This window comes from Fukomys damarensis, unplaced genomic scaffold, assembly GCF_012274545.1.
Source record: "Fukomys damarensis isolate Sample0158 unplaced genomic scaffold, DMR_v1.0_HiC HiC_scaffold_18, whole genome shotgun sequence".
Lineage (NCBI taxonomy): Eukaryota > Metazoa > Chordata > Mammalia > Rodentia > Bathyergidae > Fukomys > Fukomys damarensis.
Genome location: NW_022900930.1, coordinates 13090873 through 13111088, shown reverse-complemented (window position 1 = coordinate 13111088; position 20216 = coordinate 13090873). Strand labels below are relative to the sequence as shown.

At 36.1% G+C, this 20216-nt stretch overlaps 1 protein-coding gene across 1 annotated transcript in view; it reads left to right on the top strand.

Annotated features, from left to right (window-relative positions):
* Positions 1-19343, top strand: part of Lonrf1 (LON peptidase N-terminal domain and ring finger 1) — a 44657-nt gene extending 25314 nt beyond the window's left edge. The window contains exons 5-13 of the mRNA XM_033765582.1: positions 4505-4654; positions 5150-5390; positions 5486-5582; positions 6927-7041; positions 10095-10216; positions 12405-12563; positions 12677-12839; positions 15767-15919; positions 18121-19343. Of these exons, the coding sequence (XP_033621473.1) occupies positions 4505-4654; positions 5150-5390; positions 5486-5582; positions 6927-7041; positions 10095-10216; positions 12405-12563; positions 12677-12839; positions 15767-15919; positions 18121-18279 (1359 nt within the window). The 3' untranslated portion in view covers positions 18280-19343. The remainder of the gene's footprint in view (positions 1-4504; positions 4655-5149; positions 5391-5485; positions 5583-6926; positions 7042-10094; positions 10217-12404; positions 12564-12676; positions 12840-15766; positions 15920-18120) is intronic.
* The last annotated feature ends 873 nt before the right edge of the window (positions 19344-20216 follow it).

Here is a 20216-nt window from a genome sequence, read left to right as displayed (position 1 = left end):
GTGACCTCATGTGACAGGTCACAGTCAAAACCTAAGAGGAGTAAAAAATACTACATAGAATTATCAGGCTGTATGTGTAGGTTACATATGAAACAAATGAATGTTGTATTTAAATAGGTGCTATCTCTGAGATATCTCATTATATTTATGCAAATACCCCTCTCCCCCAAAAAACCAACAAAACATTTCTGGTCCTAAGCATTTCAGAAAAGGGATGCTCTACCTATGATTTTTTTCTGTCCAAACCAAATGAATGGTCCCTAACTGAACGTTAATTATACATTGCTGTCATGATGTTCCTGTTGGAATCTTTATTGACATGTTTGCCTTTCACTTCATTTGTAAACTTTGCTTACTTTATATGATTGTCAATAATATTGCCTGGTCAACTTGCTTTGCTTTACTTTTTTCAACATTCCATGTGTCACTTTCCATAATTCATTCTGTGGTATGTTAGTAGCTTTTTTTTTTTTTTTTGGTATTGGGGATCGAACTCAGGTCCTTGTGCTTGCAAGGCAGGTGACAAAACCCCTGAGCTAAATCTGCTTGGCCCAGTAGCTATTCATTTTTAAAAGAAAAGGAAAGAAGAGAGGAGAAAGAGAAAAGGGTTCCCTGACTTTGGAGGAAATGCTGGTTAAACTAGGTTAAACAAGTTTCTCAGAATTTATCAGCATTTTTAATACGCTGTCATTTAAAAAATGGACTCAGCTCCCGTGACATTTATTCACAGAGCACCTGGAAGGAGAAGGGTCTTTGAAAAATTCTTTGAGAACAGTCTACCCTAGTTCAAATTCAGAGTCCCAGTCACAGTACTCTTCAGTATTCTCAAAACACCACATTTGTCACCTTCATAGTGTTTATTAAGAGTGTGTCTTTGGCCGGGGGTTTATCTCAGTGGTTCCGGCACCTGCCTTGTAAGCACATGGACCCAATTTCGATCCCTGGTCCAAAAAAAAAAGAGGTGGCTTTCTGAAACATTCATCAGGGTTGCTCTTAAATAGAACAATTCCTAGAGGTTTGTGGGCAAATACCTTCTAGCTTGCAGTGTTAGCCAAAAATTGTTTACTCTTTCCCTTTTCTGACTGTCCTACGTTTGTTAGCTTTACCTTCTTGGTGAGATTGCAAACTTTGGGGGCGGGTACTGGGGATCGAACTCAGGACCTTACACTTGCGAGGCGGGTGGTGGCACCACTGAGCTAAATCCCTAGCTGAGTTTGCAAACTTTTTTTTTTTCCCCAATGTTTATTGGTACATTTTAGGTATACAATACAGTTACATTCATCATTAGGATCTTGTACCTTTACATGATGTATCTTGGCTCTTTTTTTTTCCCCTGCCCTCTCTTCAACCCTCCACCCTTCCCCTATTTACAAAGATTTTGTTTCCATTTTTTTCCTTTTGTCACGTTTTTTTCTTTTCCCTTCTTTCCTTTCCCCTACTCCTCCCACTTCCTCTACTCCTTTATACATTTTCTTCCTATTTCACAATATTCATTATACATTTTAATCCTTATTTACACTTTTAGATTTTCACACCAGAGAAACTATTCTGTATTTACACAAGTGTCTTATTTATTTAACTTAAGAGTATGGTCTTAATAACCATTTACCTATAAATGACTCTACTTTCTCATTCTTTATGTCTGAGTAGTATTCCACTTTATAGAAAAACCACATCTTCTTTATCCAGTCTCCAGGTGATGGGCAATTGGGCTGTTTCCAAGTTTTAGCTATTAGAAACTGCTGCAATAACGTGGTTTCGCATATATCACTGTGGTATGATTCCTTTAATTCTTTTGGGAAGATACCCAGTAGAGGAATAGCTGAGTTGATTGGGATTTCTAATTGTAGTTGTTTGAGGTATCTCCGTATTCATTTCCATAGTGGTTGCACCAGTCTGCACTCCCACCAACAGTGGAGAAGGGTTCCTTTCTCCCCACAACCCCACCAGCATTTGTTATTGGTTGATTTCTTGACAGCGTCCATTCTTTGTGGGGTGAGGTGGAATTTCAGTGTTGTTTTCATCTGCATCTCTCAAATGGTCGGTAATGAACATTTCTTCATATGTTTATTTGCTACTTTTACTTTTTTTCTGAGAAATGTCTGTTCATTTCAGATGCCCATTTTTTAATCGGGTCTTCATATTTGGGGGGGTCTGTTTTGAGTTCTTTTTATAGTCTGGATAGTAGATCTTTGTCTGAGGGACAGCTGGTTAAAATTATTTCCCATATTGTTGGTAGTCTCTTATCTCTGTTAGTGGTTTCTCTTGCATTGCAGAAGCTTTTTAATAATATGAGATCCCAGTTGTTGATTTTTTTGTGCTAGTTCCTGTGCTACTGAGGACTTGTTCATAAAGTCTTTTCCTATGCCAATGTCTTTGAGATCTACTTAACTTGTCTTCCAGCAAGTTTAGTGTTTCTGTTTTAATATTTAGATCTTAAATCCACTTCTATTTTAGTTTAGTGCATGGTGAAAGATAGAGGTCTACTTTTAATCTTCGGCAAGTTGAAATCCAGTTTTTCCAACACCATTTATTAAAGAGGCTATCTTTCTTAGAAACTTTTAATGAGTTTATAATTTTGCATTTTCTGTTCTGCTAGACATCTTCCTATTATTATAACCATTTGTTTGCTGGTTAGTGAAATAGATGAATGCAAAAGAAATGATGCTTTAAAGTACTTTTTGTCCAAGGTAGTTTTTTTTAATTGGGTATATTATGTAAATATATATTACACCACTTATTTATAATAAGATACATGAATTTACAGCTTAGTAAAAGTTCAAATATACATTTTGTGAAATGTATACAGCAGTATGACAGCACCCCATCAAAATAGGGAATATTTCCATCATTCTAGAACATTTCTTCTCCTTGCCAATAAATACTCCAAGCTATGTTCCTAGAGGTATGTACTATTCAGATTTCTGTCACTGTAGAGGAGATTTATTCTAAACCTTTATATGAATACTATCATACAATATATCCTCAGGCTTTCTTTTTATTTCTGCTTACTATTTTGTGATATAGCCAGGAATTTTTCTCTTCTATTACTGACCAAGGATTCTATTAAATGAACACAAGTTTATATATACACACATACACACACACACACACACACACACACACACATTTTTTTTTTTTGTACCAGGGATTGAACTTGGGCCCTTGTGCTTTCAAGCAGGCACCGGAACCACTGAGCTAAATCCCAGGCCCCACTCAGTTTATAGTATTCATAATATACTATAGTATATAGTATTCATTATACTATAATATAGTATTCATTTGGATTGTTTCCAGGTTCTTTTGTTGTTTTGTTTTTTATTGCAAGGAATGAGGCTACTATGAACATTCTTGTACAAGTCATTTCATAAACATGTTTTTAAACGTATGTGTTTAATACATTTTTTTAAACCAGAGGAAGTGTAAAAAGGCATGCAGCTTTTAAGTATTTCTTTATTTCTGTTTTTAACTTTTGTGGTACTGAACATCAGGTGTTTTACCACTGAGCTACATCCCAGGCCTTAAATGTTTAATGAGTAGGATATGGCTTGAGCATCTATTAAAGATGCATATTTCTATTTACACTGTTTATATTTTCATATACTGATGTGTGAATTCTGATTTCTGTGTATTAGAGAGAAGGTACAGCTGAAAAACTGAACCTTCAATTATAGTCCTTAAGAAATGTTCTGATATACAACTAAACTCAGCTTATTGGATACCTGGGGGGAAAATCAAATCCCTCTCAGTTTCTTTGTTTGCCTATTTTTTGAGACAGGATCTTGCTATGTAGTTCAGACTGTCCTTGAATTTGCTATATAGTCCAGGCTGGCCTTGATCTCTCAGTGATCCTCCTGCCTCAGCTTCCCATGTGCTGGGATTACAGGGTGTGCTACCATGCCTGGCTCCCCTTTCATTTTCTTTGATATATTTCTTACATAAGCACCCAAAGTTTTGATTATAGCTGTCTCCCTGTTTATTTACTGGTTATTGAGCAGCTGCTATTTAATGTTCCCTGCCAAGTGCTGCTACACAGGTTGGTTGTTCAGTGATAAGCTAAATTTGGCGTAAATACAGGAATTTTAGAATTTTATAGTTCAAGATACAAGTTCTTTAGTTCACATGAACATTCCAGTGCTCCAAGTCCAACCCGAAAATACACATTGGTGTAAACCATGAACAATTTTGACAGGATGATGTACATATTTTCTACTTCTCTTAAGAACTCTTCTTACAATTTTTATGTTAAGAAGCAAGACTTTACCTTGGATACCTACCTTCTTTGGTCACTCCATACTTCTCAAAATTCTGAATTTTTTTTGGAAGGGTGTAATTTGACCCCCTTGAGGCCTGCGTTGCTTTTGTAAGACTTTATAATGTTGTTCCTTTCTTGCTAATTAAAAATGGTCTGCTGCAAACTTTCTAAAAATTTATTGGATAAATTTAAATTGTATTCTTAACCAGATTGTATGTATTTTCCATTATTTTTATAATACTTTGGCAGATTTTATGTGACTTATTATCACCTGAAAACTTAAAAGAAGGCCTGAAGGAATCCTCCTGGAGTTCATTACCTTGTATTAAAAGCAGACCTTTTGGTTTCCCATCAATAATGGATGTGTGTCATTCTCCTAGTGAGCTTGGCTCAAAGCAGGTAAGAGTGAGAAGAGATTGTCATGATCTTGGAACATCTATTTCTTTACAAATTAAGATCTTTACTTCCCTAGTTCCAGCCCTTAAGACGTACTTAAGTACTTATATGGTGTCTAGTTGTCTTAGCAGTTTGTCTGCAGTCTTTCATTTATGTTAAAGCTTTTTTAAGTAAACTATTTGTTCATTCATCACAGTGTTACGTCACTTAAATGTCAGAACAAGTTTAGTCGCTTAGAATATATAGAACATATTTGTTTTAGTTTAGTCAGTGTATGAACGACTATATTAGCCTGATTTTTTTCAAACCTCGTTATATAAGTCAACTTGATATCTAGGGCTGTGTAAGTAGGCATTTTGAAACTAAAAGTGAATGCTGTTAAGTGAACATAAAAATGAATATTATGAGGCATTGTTATTTTATTTCAGTTTGATTCTTGGTGAGAGGAATAAAGAATATTAAAAAACAGGGTTACCTTTGTTTCTTATGTTTATGTAGACTGAAGAGGTACCAGAGGACACTTCAGAACCTGTCAAAGGAAGCTTAAACCGTGCTCAGTCCACACAGGCTATAAATTCCATGGAAATCCCTGCCAGAGAGGACTGCTTAAAAAGGGTGTCCTCGGAACCTTTACTCTCTGCTCAGGAAAAAGGTGTTCTGCTGAAAAGAAAATTGTCTCTCTTAGAACAGGATGTAATTATAAATGAAGATGGAAGAAATAAACTTGTAAAACAAGGAGGTAAAAACTTTACTCTCACACAACATAAGCTTATTCAGAGTAGCCTTTAAACTTTTTCCTAAAGAATAAATCTCTGTTTATGTTTGTTTGAATAGAAAATTCCAGTGACGTCTGTATGTTTTCATTTGCTTATGGTGACATCCCAGAAGAATTAATAGATGTATCAGATTTTGAATGCTCTCTGTGCATGAGGTAAGTATATAAAATCTTATAGAAAGTGAACATTTTATATTAATGTAAATATAATATAGCATAGATAAAGGTAATAATAGGTACTGTAATGTAACAGAATACTGGCCTAAATAACAAAAGGTGCGAATGTTAGTTCTAAGTTTACCTTTTTCCTCCTTAGAAAATAATAATCTCTGAACATCAGTTTTCTTGTTTAGAAAATATGGTTAATATTTGCATAGCCTGTATTACTATGTGGTAAGACTCTAATGGCTTACAGTATAAATAGAATCTGGGGAGTTGGAAAATATTATGAAAGTGACAGTATTATTTTTAAAACTTAGTTGTGTCTGTAGTCTTAGATTTGGGTAAAAATTCTATTTATGTATTTTATGTACATGCTTCTGTCTTCAATCACAAACCTTTTTAAAGTAACAATGGATAAGAATTTCCCTTATGTGGAATACTCACAATCCTAAAAGACTGACTATTTTGGAAGAACATTTCTCATTTACAGAAATTATAGTAGGATTAAGGATTTTTGAAGAGTCAAGAGGCCTGGAGCTAATCACAATTAGGCTAGGGGTAACTAGCTATAATCCTGATCAAGTCTTAATTCTGAGCCTTGGTTTTGTCCTTGAAATGAGGGAATCAGATCAGATGATTTATAAAGTACCTGTAAATTTAACAATACTTCTATGATGCAGAAGTGTCACATTTCAGGCAATAATTATAAAATAAGTCAGTTTGAAGTCAGTTTTTCTGCTTGAGTATTACATCTGTTATTAAGCCTAATAGTTCTTTTAGAGTTCAGCAGTAGTAATTAGATTATTCTTTTTATGAATTTTATATAGTAAGGCTTTTATAAGCCTATTAAAACAATCAAGTTGATAAAGTCAGAGTCTGGAGGCTACACATAAACTAATAATTATTAGTGACATATTTTACGTTATTTATTTTGCACCAGGCTCTTGAAGTTTGGTGTGTTTTTACATTTGCTTTGTGTCTCAGCTTGCTGCATTTCAAGTGCATAGTAGCCAGTCCTGTTAGAGTAATCAGTGCCATTCTAGGTCCTGGCCTGGATACTTTTGTTGATTGAGAACTTCAGAAAGGTTCAGAAGGGTACAATATACTTACCAGTGCCCCTTCCTTTCTTCCTCATCAACCTTCCTTCTTCCTCCTAACTAGAGATTAGTGTCGTGGTTCTTTTCTTTTCTTTTCTTTCTGGTACTGTTGATTGAACTCGGGTCCTTGCGCTTGCAAGGCAGGCGCTGGAACCATTGAGCTAAATCACCGTTCCATTATTAGTTGATGTTTTTCCAGTAGTTTAATTTGAAAGCTAACATGTATTTTGGTTGATTTCAGGTTGTTTTTTGAGCCAGTGACAACCCCTTGTGGACATTCGTTCTGTAAGAACTGTCTTGAACGTTGCTTAGATCATGCACCATACTGTCCCCTTTGCAAAGAAAGCTTAAAAGAGGTGAATATTATTGTATTAGTATCTGTTTATTTGTTTTAAGTTTGGCAATATGATTTGATTTCTATTCAGCTGTAGCAATAGTAATTATCATGTGCAGAATGAGTTAAATTACACATGCTGAGTTACTAAAAATGACAGTGTTTTATTACCCATAGGCCAGTGTTGGAGAAAATTGAAATTGAGAAAATTGGGGAAGGAAGATTAAGTATTAGAGACCCAACCCTTTGTACTTAATTTTTTTAACAAAAGAAGGATGATCATTTACCTGGTCAGGAGTAGCTTCCATTTTAATGTTGCAGTATTGGGGAAACCTCACTGCGGTGCCTCTTATGCACAATAGTGAGCCAGGTTTGAGGCCTCTTCTAGCTCCTTTAACATCTATAACTCTGTTCAGTAGGACTTTCTGCCTTGATGGAAATGCTCTCTGTCTTTGTTCTTTAATATAGTAGCCACTAACCATGCATGCCTGTTCAAGCACTTGAATTGTGGCTAGGCTAGTATGACTGAGAAACTGTGGTTTTAATTTTATTTAATTAACTTAAATTGAAGTAGGCACACATAACCAGTGGCTACCACACCAGACAGCACATGTTGGAAGAGGTGGATTTGCAGCAATGCCCTTATCATAGTCAGTAATTAGCAGTAGGAACTGGTGATAGGGAAATCGCTAGATCTCAGTGGTATTTCCTGTCCCCGAGGGAAGACAGCACCCTCAATCGTGCTGAGTGACTGAGATCAACCAGGGTGCCAGCAGGCCTTTTGATGCTGAGTGTCAACTACATTGGGCACGTTGATAGGAAAAGCTGTTCTTCTGTCTTAGGTGATGGATCCACATTGTTTACAGAAAACAGATGTCATCCAGATAGAATAAAAGATTAATAAAGCCCATTTTAACACTTATTTTTTAAAGAAAAAACACAACTCTGCAGATTACATATAGCATATGGGTATTTGTTACATTTGGCTTGTGACATACAACATACCAGTGTGATTTGTAAAACAAAATGACATACAGAATGTTTGCAGTCAGGAAACAAAACTATTCATAAAGATTTTGTTGGTTACTTTATCAACTGATATGCTCAGTGTTTTCCGATAATGTACTCTAGACATGCTATTCTTCCAGTCTGTTGGGTACTCTAGGGTAATGATGCTTTTTGTTGTTATTCAAATTAACTTAGATCCATTGCTTTTATTTAGATATAGTCTTAAAAAATGTTTGGAGTTCAAAGAAAAATACATAAAGTATATTATTTGAAAATATACTGTTTAAAAATGTTTATCTTGTGTGCATTTTGAAGACACTATGTAATTTGCAAATTCTAAATATACAATTTTTAAAACAATATTGGTATGCTATATGATTTTACATTTTTTTCTACTTGTTTTAGTTTGCTTTTTCCTTTTAAATATTTTCTAGAGCAGCATAATAGTACAGTTTTATTGTTCGTAAATGCTATTCATTTTTTAATATACCATGCTTTTATGAACATTAATGGCTATATGCACCTTTTACTGTTTCCTCAGGTTAAATTCTTGGGAGGTAAATTACTAGGTCAGAGACTATACATAAAGTTATTAAGTTCATTTGCCAGAATGCCTGCTCCTTTTTCCTACCCCCCAACCTTAAAACGTTATGCAGATTTAGACTCCTATCAGTAGTGTAAGAGATAACATATTTTCCCAACTTTTAACTGTGTGGTCATTAAAGTTCCAACATTGTTTAATAAAAAAATTATTGGAAGGCTGCTTTTCTAATATCTGTACTTGGATTAATTTTACTATTACTCTTTTCTGTGTATGCTGTGTATGCTCTTCTCAAGAGTATATCTCTCAAGTCTGTATAGCCTGATGATTGTAAAAATGTTTCCCTCACTAGTAGCATCTATACCACCTGAGAATTACGGATTTTGAAGTACGGATTCCCAGACCCTGTTCCAGGTCCACTAAATCAGTGTCTAGGGTGGTGTTCAGCAATCAGTACCTGTAACACACCTTGACTCTTCTCAGATTTGAAAATCACTTTTGTAACCACTTTCTTAGACTCTTACATTTTCTAATCTAGCCTTCATTGGATATTGACAGAACGCTTATTGTTGATCTGCAGATTAAAGTCTTTTCTTTCTTTTGTAATTGTCTCCCAAGAGTTTTTCCTTCTTGTTTTTAATAAATATATGTTGGATATTTTTTGTGCACATTCAGTCACTGGCCCCAAGCAATTTCTAGTTTAATTAGCAAGATCAATTATCCATATCCATGTATTACAGTAAAGTAGATGGTAGGTGCCTTTCATGTGGTAAAAGCAATAAAATCTGAGGTCTTGGGGTGACAGAACAACAATTAAGGAAGGCTTCATTTTGAAACGTAAAATTGGAGCCAGATCTTGAAGGGTAGCTAGACTTTTCATAGGCAAGAGTGAGATAGATCATTTTTATCAGTTCAAATAGAGAATAACACAGAAATGGATGGCAGTTTTTAAGAATACTTAAGGAGGAGCAAAAGTGTACCATTTTATGCAGAGTCAGGTGTTGGATAGTAAAGGAAAAGCAGGTTTTCATAGCCCTGAGTGCTAATGAGAGATGGTGAAAGGAAAACTTGGCTAGAAACTTGACCTCTGAAAATGGGGACCAAAAGAATTGTTTTGCTTTGCTTAGAGCACATGTATTATTTTCTTCATCCTTACCTTCTTTTTGTTTCTCAGTTAAAATGATAGTTTCAGTGTCAGGACATGTCAGGTGGAAATTGGCCTTTGTGGGAGAGAGATGGCAGTAACAGGGCTGCCTGCTGATAAGGGATTTCTGATCATGGCAAGACACGTTTTCATCTATAGTGCTTGGTTCAAGCTGCACCTGTCTTTTATGCTTTTAAGCAAAACCTCAGACAGACTGACTTGAATAGCATCATCAGTGTAATGTTCCCCGAACTAATTAAACTTACTCAGAATCAACGGTATAAATATGGAGTAAAGGTTTTCATATATCAGTTAAACTGTTTTGCCTGTTTTATACTATAGGAAAACTACTACTGGAAAGTAAAATAATATTGTTTTTTAGTATCTAGCAGATAGGAGGTACTGTGTCACACAGCTGTTGGAAGAATTAATAGTGAAGTATCTGCCTGATGAACTGTCTGAGAGAAAAAAAATATATGATGAAGAAACTGCTGAACTCTCACAGTAAGTTTCTTCTGATAAAAATTAACTTAAGCTGTGAACTATGACCCCTGAAAATAGTGACGAGAAACCTTCCCACAGTAAGCTGGGTCCTGTCTTTAGTTCAACTTAATCTCGCAAAGACATTTTAAAGAAATATTGGTTAGTTTCTCCTGTCCTCAGGAGACAATATTTAAAGAGTTAATTTGGAAGCATCCACATGTTCAGCTTGTTGGGCTAAAGCAGTTTTTGAGGCGGGGGAGGAATCTCCTGAAGCGATATCAGGCAGAAGAATGGGTAGAGAATGGGAGCAAGTGACGGTGACACAGATGGTGGCAGCAGCTGACGCGTGTCATGCAGAGGAGACGGAAGGCCGAGAATAGGTGGACCTAGTTAACGGGATTTCAGCCAACTAAAGATTCGGAAGTAGGGGCTGAATACTGAAATTTGGAGGAGTGACTAAGGCCACAGCCTCAGTAAAGGTACTGACTGGGAGCAGAACTAAGTTAGTGTCGCGTAGGTGAAACACCCAGAGGAGACTTTGGAATTTAGTCATATGAGCTGTCAGGGGGACACACGGTTGATGGGAGCTGGGTACGTTGGGCTTGGCTTTTCTTGCCTTCTTTATCTCTTGGGCTTTTCTGCCCTTTTCCTTTAATGCCTGTCCCTCAGTTACCAGTTATATGGGTCTCTGAATTTATTTCACAGGTTTTTAATTTCTTAACTCTCTTTTTGTCACTGTCTTTTAACCAAACCCTAAAGGACAATGTTATAATCTTATGTGCTGTTTTTATTTAACTTTTTGTTTCCATTTTTCAGAACATAAATTGAGCATTTTATATGTCTTACTTTATTACAAATGATCAGTTGTGATCTGTAAACTTTTCTTTTCCAATATGTGTCCCTCACATGTCTTCAGCAGTCCAGTGACCTTCAATAGAAGAAAGTTTTCCAGTCTTTTGTTGATAGAAATTGATAGTGGTGTGACTTCCTATGGAATTGATATTTCCTTAAGTGGTTCTCTGATAGAAAAAATTCTGATGTGGGGACTGTGGGCCTTTTCGATCATTACTGAAAGAGGTAGATTTTAAAAGCTATCATTAGGCCTTTGAAATCTTAAGCACAGTGATAGAAGCAGACAGCCCACAGCAGAGTGGAAAAGTGAGGGAGAGCTGTAAGTAGCAGAGAGAAGCTACAGGGAACCTTGCTGCTTAGGAATGGGGCTATTTTTTAACAGATAAATTTGCATAGCTAATTCATGTTTTTAAAGAAGCCTAAAGAACAAGCAGAAGAAAAGCTATATTCTGTAACCCAGAGGACATCACCATTGGTATTTTGGCATGTATCTTTCCAGGCTTATATTGTTTTAAACAGAGATGAGATCATACTCATTCTGTTCTGTATCTTCTCATTAATAGTTATTTTTAAATCAGTATCATATGCATCATCATTTAATGGAAAATACAACATTCCATTTTAAGGATATGCCATACTTTACTCCTCTTTTGTTTCCAAGTTTAGACTCCTATCCACAGTTCTACTATGAACATCCATATAGTAATTAGGATTATTTCTAAAAGGAAGACTTTTGATTCCAAGAACATCTATCAGAAACATAAAATTTCCAGTGTATGATGCCAAGTGCTTGTTTAGCCCGCTTGTACCGTTTCAGGCAGCCTCCACACTTTCAATATTTCCCATGCTTCTGCCAAAACCAGGCATGCTTTTATTCTTCTCTTACTGTCTACCAATCTGCTCATGAAAAACGTTACATCGTTTTTAGTTACCTAGAAAATGTTAACGTCTTGAATTATGTTTTTTGATAGTTTGAGAACACCTTAATACTTAAGAATTTTTGTTTATTATGGGAGTTCATTTTTTTCTTACTGTCCTCTAGGAGCAACTGTTTTTTTGGTACATAAAATCCATTAGCTTTGTCCTTCATTTACAAATATTTTAAATATATTTTAATATAAAATATTAGTTATGATATTTATTTATAAAGGAACTTAAACTTTATATAATTAGTATCTCAAAATTCAAACTTACAAATAAGAGGATCACAAACAATTTTTTAGAATTATTACTGTTTCAACATGAGCTTATTGAAGGGTTTGCTGATTTTTGTTCTTGTCAGGAATTAAAATCACCTGAGAACCAATTTATTTTTGTTTTATATCTTGATCTAGTAATGAAACTTCTTTTCCTTCAGCTTGACCAAGAATGTTCCAATATTTGTTTGCACTATGGCCTACCCCACTGTGCCTTGCCCTCTTCATGTATTTGAGCCAAGATACAGATTGATGATTCGAAGAAGTATACAGACTGGAACCAAGCAGTTTGGGATGTGTGTCAGTGATACCCAAAATAGGTACGATTTTTGCGAATTTAAATGTTTGTATGTACATTAGAACTCTGTAAGTGTGGAAGAAAACTTGCATGCATATACTTGAACTATGATATTAATCAGAATTTTTCTTTTAGCTTTGCAGATTATGGTTGTATGTTACAAATTAGAAATGTACATTTCTTACCCGATGGAAGGTCTGTGGTTGATACAGTTGGAGGAAAGAGGTTTAGGGTTTTAAAAAGAGGAATGAAAGATGGATATTGCACTGCAGACATTGAATATCTGGAAGATGTTAAGGTATTTACAATTTTTCTCTCCTAGCATACTCTACTCTGTTGTGGAAATTGGTACATGCGTACAGGCTGATATTTTCAAACATCTGAACCAGTTCTGAACTGCTACTTATGAGGAATAGCTCTGGGTTACAGTTTTCTTATCTTGCTATTGTGTTGTACATTCAGGGGAACTTAGGAGATTAAAGCTGACATCCTCTCTATTTCTGCATGTTTACCAACCAACAGTGCCTAGGTTGTATGTCTGTTTCCATGCTCATGTTACATGCATGATAGTTACTCAACAATAGCAGTTATCTACACTGAACATCAAACCATCTGAGTTTTTAGGGTTGCTAATCTCTGCCTTATTTTATTGAGTTCATTAGTATCTAATATCATTAGATTAAAATTTGATGTAAACACGTAAAATCCTTTAGGAACTATGTTATATATTAAGACTGTTCCTGTGCCAAAGATACAGTAGCGAAAAACATAGACACTGCGTTAAAACTCCAGGACATTGCAGATAAAGCACTGTCAGTATACATATTGCTGATATTTTACCTGGGTAGAGTTAGGGAGAAATCTTCCTTTAACAGAGTCAGTGTGTTTCTTTTTATGTTTCCAGGACTTAATTTATCGATTATAATTAGTTGAGGTACCAGGAAATGGCTTGTGGGTTATAAATAGCAAGTTGATCTTTTTATAAACATTAGTATGTTGAATTTTCTCAATTCTGTGAAATAACATGTGAAGAAAACATAACTCAGAGGTTTAAGTAATTTTCCCAAGCTTCTGTATGTAATGATTCAAAGCCCATACTCTGACTCCAAATTCTGCATTTTATCATTACACAGTCTTGCTTCTAACGTGATGAACTGGGCCTGATACCGCTTGTCCTGTCATGTTATACAGGCCATGAGATACTATGCCTTGGAAAGTAAGCCAAAATTATGTGGTTAAAATTTTGAGTTGATTGATATTGTTTGTCTTAGGCATGCTTGGTTAATGGTATGATTCACCAAAGGCAAATTTTAATTTTATACAAATTATAACTATTTTGGATTTGATGGCAAAATTTCCTTAAGTATATGGTTGCTATAGGAAAACACACACACAAACACAATAGAGGGGAATATTTAAAACCTGTTTAGAAAATTGATATGAACCAGGCATGGTGGCACATGCCTGTAATCCCAGTACTTGGGAAGCTGAGGCAGGAGGATTGCTGTGAGTTCGAGACCAGCCTGGGCTACAAAGTGAGTTGTCAGTCTCAACTACATAGTGAGACCCTGTCTCATAAATAAATAAATAAATAAATAAATAAACAAATAAATAAATAAATAAGATTCATTTGATATTTAGAAAATTGAATTCTTTTTGTCTTTGTGGTCTTTGGAATGTCTAATTTTTTTTTTCTCATCTTAATGTTGTCATCTATTGAGTGATTTTTCTTGTTCATCCTGGAAAAGCTACTCAAACATGTTTTTTATGTCTTCGCTTTTATTATTTTTTGTAGTGTTTTTCTAATGAAGTTTTAAGTTCTGTTATAGTATCACACTAATACTCTTAGCTTTAAGCTTTTTGCGGGGGGGCATTGGGAATTGAACTCGAGACCTTGTGCTTGCAAAGCAAGTGACAGCATCATTGAGCTAAATCCCCAACCCTAATACTCTTAGCTTTAAAAACTTGCTTTTAAATTTCTGTATGATTCTTGGCTGTCTTATCCAGCTCAGAGTCCATCCTTACCAATCCTTGAATTTTGTGAGAATGTAAAGGAGGTGTTTTGGGTGTATTTTAAGTGATCTAGCACCTGACAGGTTTATTTCTTGCTTATATGCATTCCCAGATGTGTTACTAGGTAACTGTATCTAGTAGTACAGTCATTCTAAGAACAGAATGTTTTGATTTTATGGCCCCCTACATACATACCTTCCTTTCTTCCTTCTTCCTTTTCGAAAAACAATACATAAAATTTACCATTTCTAGCATTTTTAGATGTGCAGTTCAGTGGCATTTAAAGTTTTATTTCAGTTTTTTCAAAAGGAAAATTTATTCTTTTGTTTCTTGTGTGCTTTAACTTTACTGTCTATACGTCAGATGTTTCCAGAGTCCCTTTGTTGTTTCATATTAGTCATCCTTGAAGTAGGAAAGGCTGAGTCAGCCAGCTGTTTCCTCAGATGAGTTAATATATATGAAATGGAGCACTTCCTGGCAGGTAGCAAATGGGAGATGAGTGTGTTTTAAAGGAATCAATAGAGGATGGACAAGTTAATTTAGATCTTCCGCCTGTGTTCTGTGAGACGCCTCCTCTGAATCTGAGGCCAGAAGACCATATGCTCTTAATTTTACACTTGTAGTTCAGTGACTGAGTGGTGTAAAGTGTACATGGAAAGTTTTGGAGATAGCCAGGGCCTTGAGTTTTTACAGTAGGAGAAGTCAATCATAGTATAGTAGTTTTTTTTTATTTACTAGCTTTGTATGCCAAGTTACTTATTTTTGGCTTGTTTTGACCCATTTCCTTGGTAAAACAAGTGTGTCTGGCTCTTCCTATTTCTACTTTCTGCCATGTGCTCTGTACCCTGTTTTTCCTTTTATTGTAGCTGATGTTCGCTGCCACTTTCATGTTTCACTGCTTTTAGAAGACAAAAGCAATTCTAAATTCGTACAGCCCTTTGAACCCAAACTCACTCTCATCCTCTCTCCCTCCTGGGGGCTTTAGTAGCGTCTGTGATAGTGTCCTGCTATGCAGCAGGGTCAGGTGGCGGCCAGGACGTGCTTTCTTTCTGTAATCTGAGATGCAGAAATATATGCTTACAACAGCATAAAAACAATATTCTCTGATAATGTAGCCCTGACATGGGTATTCTTCTGTTTTGCATTTTTAAAGGGTTGGTGATATGGATAGGGTGATTAGACGGAGATCTCTTACCAGCTGTTATCTTCTAGGTTGATAATGAAGATGAGGTAAAGAGTCTCAGAGAACTTCATGATTTGGTTTACTCTCAAGCCTGCGGTTGGTTTCAGAATTTAAGAGACAGATTTCGAAGCCAGATTCTTCAACACTTTGGATCAATGCCTGAGAGAGAGGAGAACCTTCAGGTATGAGATTTTGATACTGCTTTCAAACTGCTCACTTTAGGGGACGGTTCTTTCCTGAAGATGTTCAGGTGGAGGGATATAAAATTAAAAATAGGGTGCTACCATCTATTAAAGAGTGACTGTGAAACAACTGCGCTTTCAAGCCCTTTATCTGTTGCTATTTATTCAACAGTTAAACTGTATCATTTTCTATACTTAAAAAAAAAAAATCTTTCCTCACTTGTCCTTTTCCCCTAGAATATTACCCCACTGCTTCATTCCATTTTTGTTTTTTCACATTTAATACTTGGCCCCTTATGAAACTATTATCCTTAAGGTCTTGCTCAGGTGCTTAGCGCTTAGTTTAGGTGATGTGTGTTGCGTTTTCTGTGCATGCAGATCTGTGTAGTGGACACTGCAGGAGGCTTAAAAGAAGGTCCCTATCCTGGAAGTTCTGACTATAGAATCATCAAGGCATTAATTTTTGGACATAAGTATTTTGAATGGAATTAGATGAAATGTTGGTGAGATTCATAAAGGGATGGCTAAGTAATTTTATGAAGATGGAATGATGACAGATCCCACTGTGATGCCTCCTGCCTCTCACTGTATTTTTCAACAATTGGCTTGAGTCTGCCTGAAACCTAGCTGAAGCCTCCACCTGAACTTGAAATCTCAATATCAAGCCATCTCCAAATTAAGAACTCATATTCATTCTCTGTCTAGCACATTATCAATTGCTACATACTTGTTTCATCCTGGTTTCCTGAATCTGATCAAAACCAAATATTATATCTTTAAAACTACAGAAAAACTCAACATTACTTTGCCATCGTTTTCACTACCTTCATCCTTTATTGTCCAAGTCTTTACCACTGCATTGTGCTATATGATATCAAGTCAGGGTTCAGTTAGGAAAACAAGAAGCTGCTTGTACACACTCCAGGAATACAGGGTTTACTGTAGGACATAGACTGTATGTGGTAGCTGGAAGCCTGGAGGAACAAAGATCAGGGCGTCTGTATCCATAGGTTAAGGAATCTGTTATCACCAGCCACTTGGACCAGCAAAGCAGGTGCCTCTTAAGAAATTATGGGGAAGCTACTGTAATTCTTCGAAACCTGAGGGAGTGAGTCCCTACCAGTATGTGTCAGCCTACAGCAGTGGAGCAGATGACTTTCAAGAATTCTCTGGGAAGCTGCTGCCCGTAATTTGCAACAGTCTTCAGAGAACCATGACCTCTTTTCCACATCTGCATTCTCACTGGCCATGTCCAACCTGGAGCCTTACAGAGGAGGGTGTTCATGGAGTGTAGTTTCTCACGTCTCTCTAGAATATATAAGAAGGTGGTTATGTGATTTGAAAACCCGTAATATACAAATGTACAAATGTAATTTGAACATAGACGGAGTTTACTGGGATCACTGTTGAAATTCATTATGTCATTCTGAAACTTCATGTTTCAGGCACAATTCAGTGAGCAGTTATGGGGGTTTACAAATCCTTTTGTGTACATTAATAGTCCTTTCAGTAGCTACTTGCCAGCCCTTGCAGCCTCAGAGGGATTTCTTTGCTGGAGATACGTTTATGTTTTCAAACTAAACTGGAAACCTAGATAATTTTCTCATGTCTTTTTTAGTATTTCATTTTTTTCAAGAAATTTTAAGGATCAGTTAACTTTTCCTAATTCTTTAAATATATATTTTAAGAAAGCACTTCTCAACTAGGGGCAGTTTTGCTCCCATGGGACATTTAGCATTATCTGGAGACATTTTGGCTGTCGTAACTGGGGAGGAGGTGCTACTGGCATCTAGTAGATAAAGGTCAGGGTTGCTACTTACTGTACCACAATGCACAGGACAGCTTCACACCACAAAGAATTACCTAGCCCCAAATGTCATTAGTTTGAGGCCCAGAAGCCATACACTCAGGCAGTGCAATCCAGAGAAAAGAGCATTAGCCGTGCAGTCAGGTCTGGATGGGATGTGGGCTCTGCTACATGCAGCTGAGAGATTCTGGAAAATTGCATTACATTTCCAAGCATCAGTGTCCCTATCTGTATGAGCATAATAATTGCCTGTCCTACAGGATTGTCAAGGGAATTTGAAATAGCAGCTGGCACAAAGTAAAGTGCTCTGTAAACAGTGGCTTTATAGTTGTTTATTACCATTGTCTAATTTTTTTTTATTAATACTGTCGAATCCACTGTTGATTATTTTTAGGCAACTCCTAATGGACCTGCGTGGTGTTGGTGGCTTCTTGCAGTTCTTCCTGTAGATCCTCGGTATCAGCTGTCGGTGTTGTCCATGAAATCTTTGGAAGAGCGTTTGACAAAGATACAGCATATACTAACATATTTTTCTAGAGACCAATCTAAATAACTAACTGCTTAGATCTTACTTTAAAGTTACCCTAATCTGGCTATGACAGCTGGATTGTCCGCTGCCTTTGCACATCCAGTGCTGGTTTGAGAAATGTAATGAACTTTGTTTCCTTCAACCTCCTGAACCATGTGGATCTGCAGATGAATACCTTCAACTAGGATTTAGACCACTAAGAACCTGCACAAAAAAACACTCAGTGAATGTGTGTCGAACCTCTACATTGTGATAAAGTTGCACTATGTACCATATATGAAAATAAATTAAGAACTCTGTATGTATGTAGTGGGTGGGTGCGTGTGTGTGTGCGGGTGTCTGTGTAGTATGTGTGCATTTTCCCTGGCTTTAAAATTAAAAAAAAAAAAAAAAGCCATAGAGAGCAGAATTTGCCGAGGGTCATTTATTGCCTGGTTTACAACTGTAGCGATATAAGTTTTTGCAAATTCTATTTGCCTCAGATTTCTCTGTCCTAATGCTTATATTTGCACAAGTATGTAAAATATGGTACCAAGTATCATTCTCTGTTGGAAATACTGTTCTTGCTGAACTGTCTTGACCATTGACTATGACACAGTTTCTTATTTATGTAAATACTTGCATCCTAGTGGCCAACAGGCTTCGGATGCAGAACCTAGAGCCAGTTTTCAGGAACAATTGCAAACCTGACATGGTACTGTGCATCTGTTCATAAAACACTCAAAACTGTGAAATTATGGTTTACATGTAATTGTACATAAAGGTAAATGGAGGACTCAATTCGGTATCAGTTTGTACATTTTAGGGGCTTTTCACATTAACTGCCCGTCTATGTGATTTATAGTTTGACATGATGTGTTTAAGGATTACATAGGATAAACCTGTTAAGGACTAGGGGAAGAGAAGAAGCTTAATGTAGAACTAAGCTTTTAAAGTTTGTTTTGTTTTTTAATTCGGTCTTGGTGCAAATGTGAGTTCTGCCTTATTCATATCACAGTTAGATCACCATGCTGTGACATGGTTTATCTTCATGCTGCCCTAGAGACTTTTGTAATTATTTGTTGCCAACTTGTGACTGTCTCTATTAACTTTCTTTTATGTAAGTAATTTGTAAAAGTTTCTTAAAATTTTTGCTTTTGCTTATTTAATTTTGAATAAAAGCTAAATTCATAATTTTTTCTTAAATTTTAAATCGGTGTCCAAAAATAGTAGATGAACCAAACTACATAAAAAACAAATGAATTTCATTTATGGTTTTGCGACATGAGTTATAAGCTGTGGTTTTCAAAATACACAAAACTTTATTTTTGAACATATCACAAAGATTTTGAACAAAGAATACATTGTCTTTACAGAGGCTTCAAGTCTAGAATCATTCTCTAAATAATTATTTTTCAACCTTTTAAAATCCATTTCCCTTTAGGAAAAAGATAAAATTCTTTTTTCCCCCATTTTGCAATATCAGAAATTGAACCCAGGGTCTTCATATTATACTAAATCCCCAATCCTTTCCCTGTACTTTCTTAGTTTTTAATTTGTTACCAAGTTGCTAAATTTGCCAAGTTGGCCAAGCAGGCACTTATGATCTCCCTGCCTCAACCTCCCAAAGTGGCACGGGCTACCATACCTGGTAAATATAAAAATTTTCACACATATGCTACCTCATCTAAGACTCCTTTGTTACACCGACCTCACCACTTCTGCCCCAAATGTTACAGCTACGATATTTCTGATATAGTGTTTTAATATCGAATGTTTTGTTACAGTCATATTCAGAAATGACTCTAAAGAACCATACCTAGCCCCACAATCATCCCACTTAAGCATATGCTCAGTAGTTTCACAGGAAACATGAGATTGGGCCATTCAGCCAAACATAGTGATGCATGAAATCCAAGCCTTCCAGGAGGCTTAGGGACTTAGTGGACTCTGTCTCAAAATAAAAAAGATCTGGGGGTGTT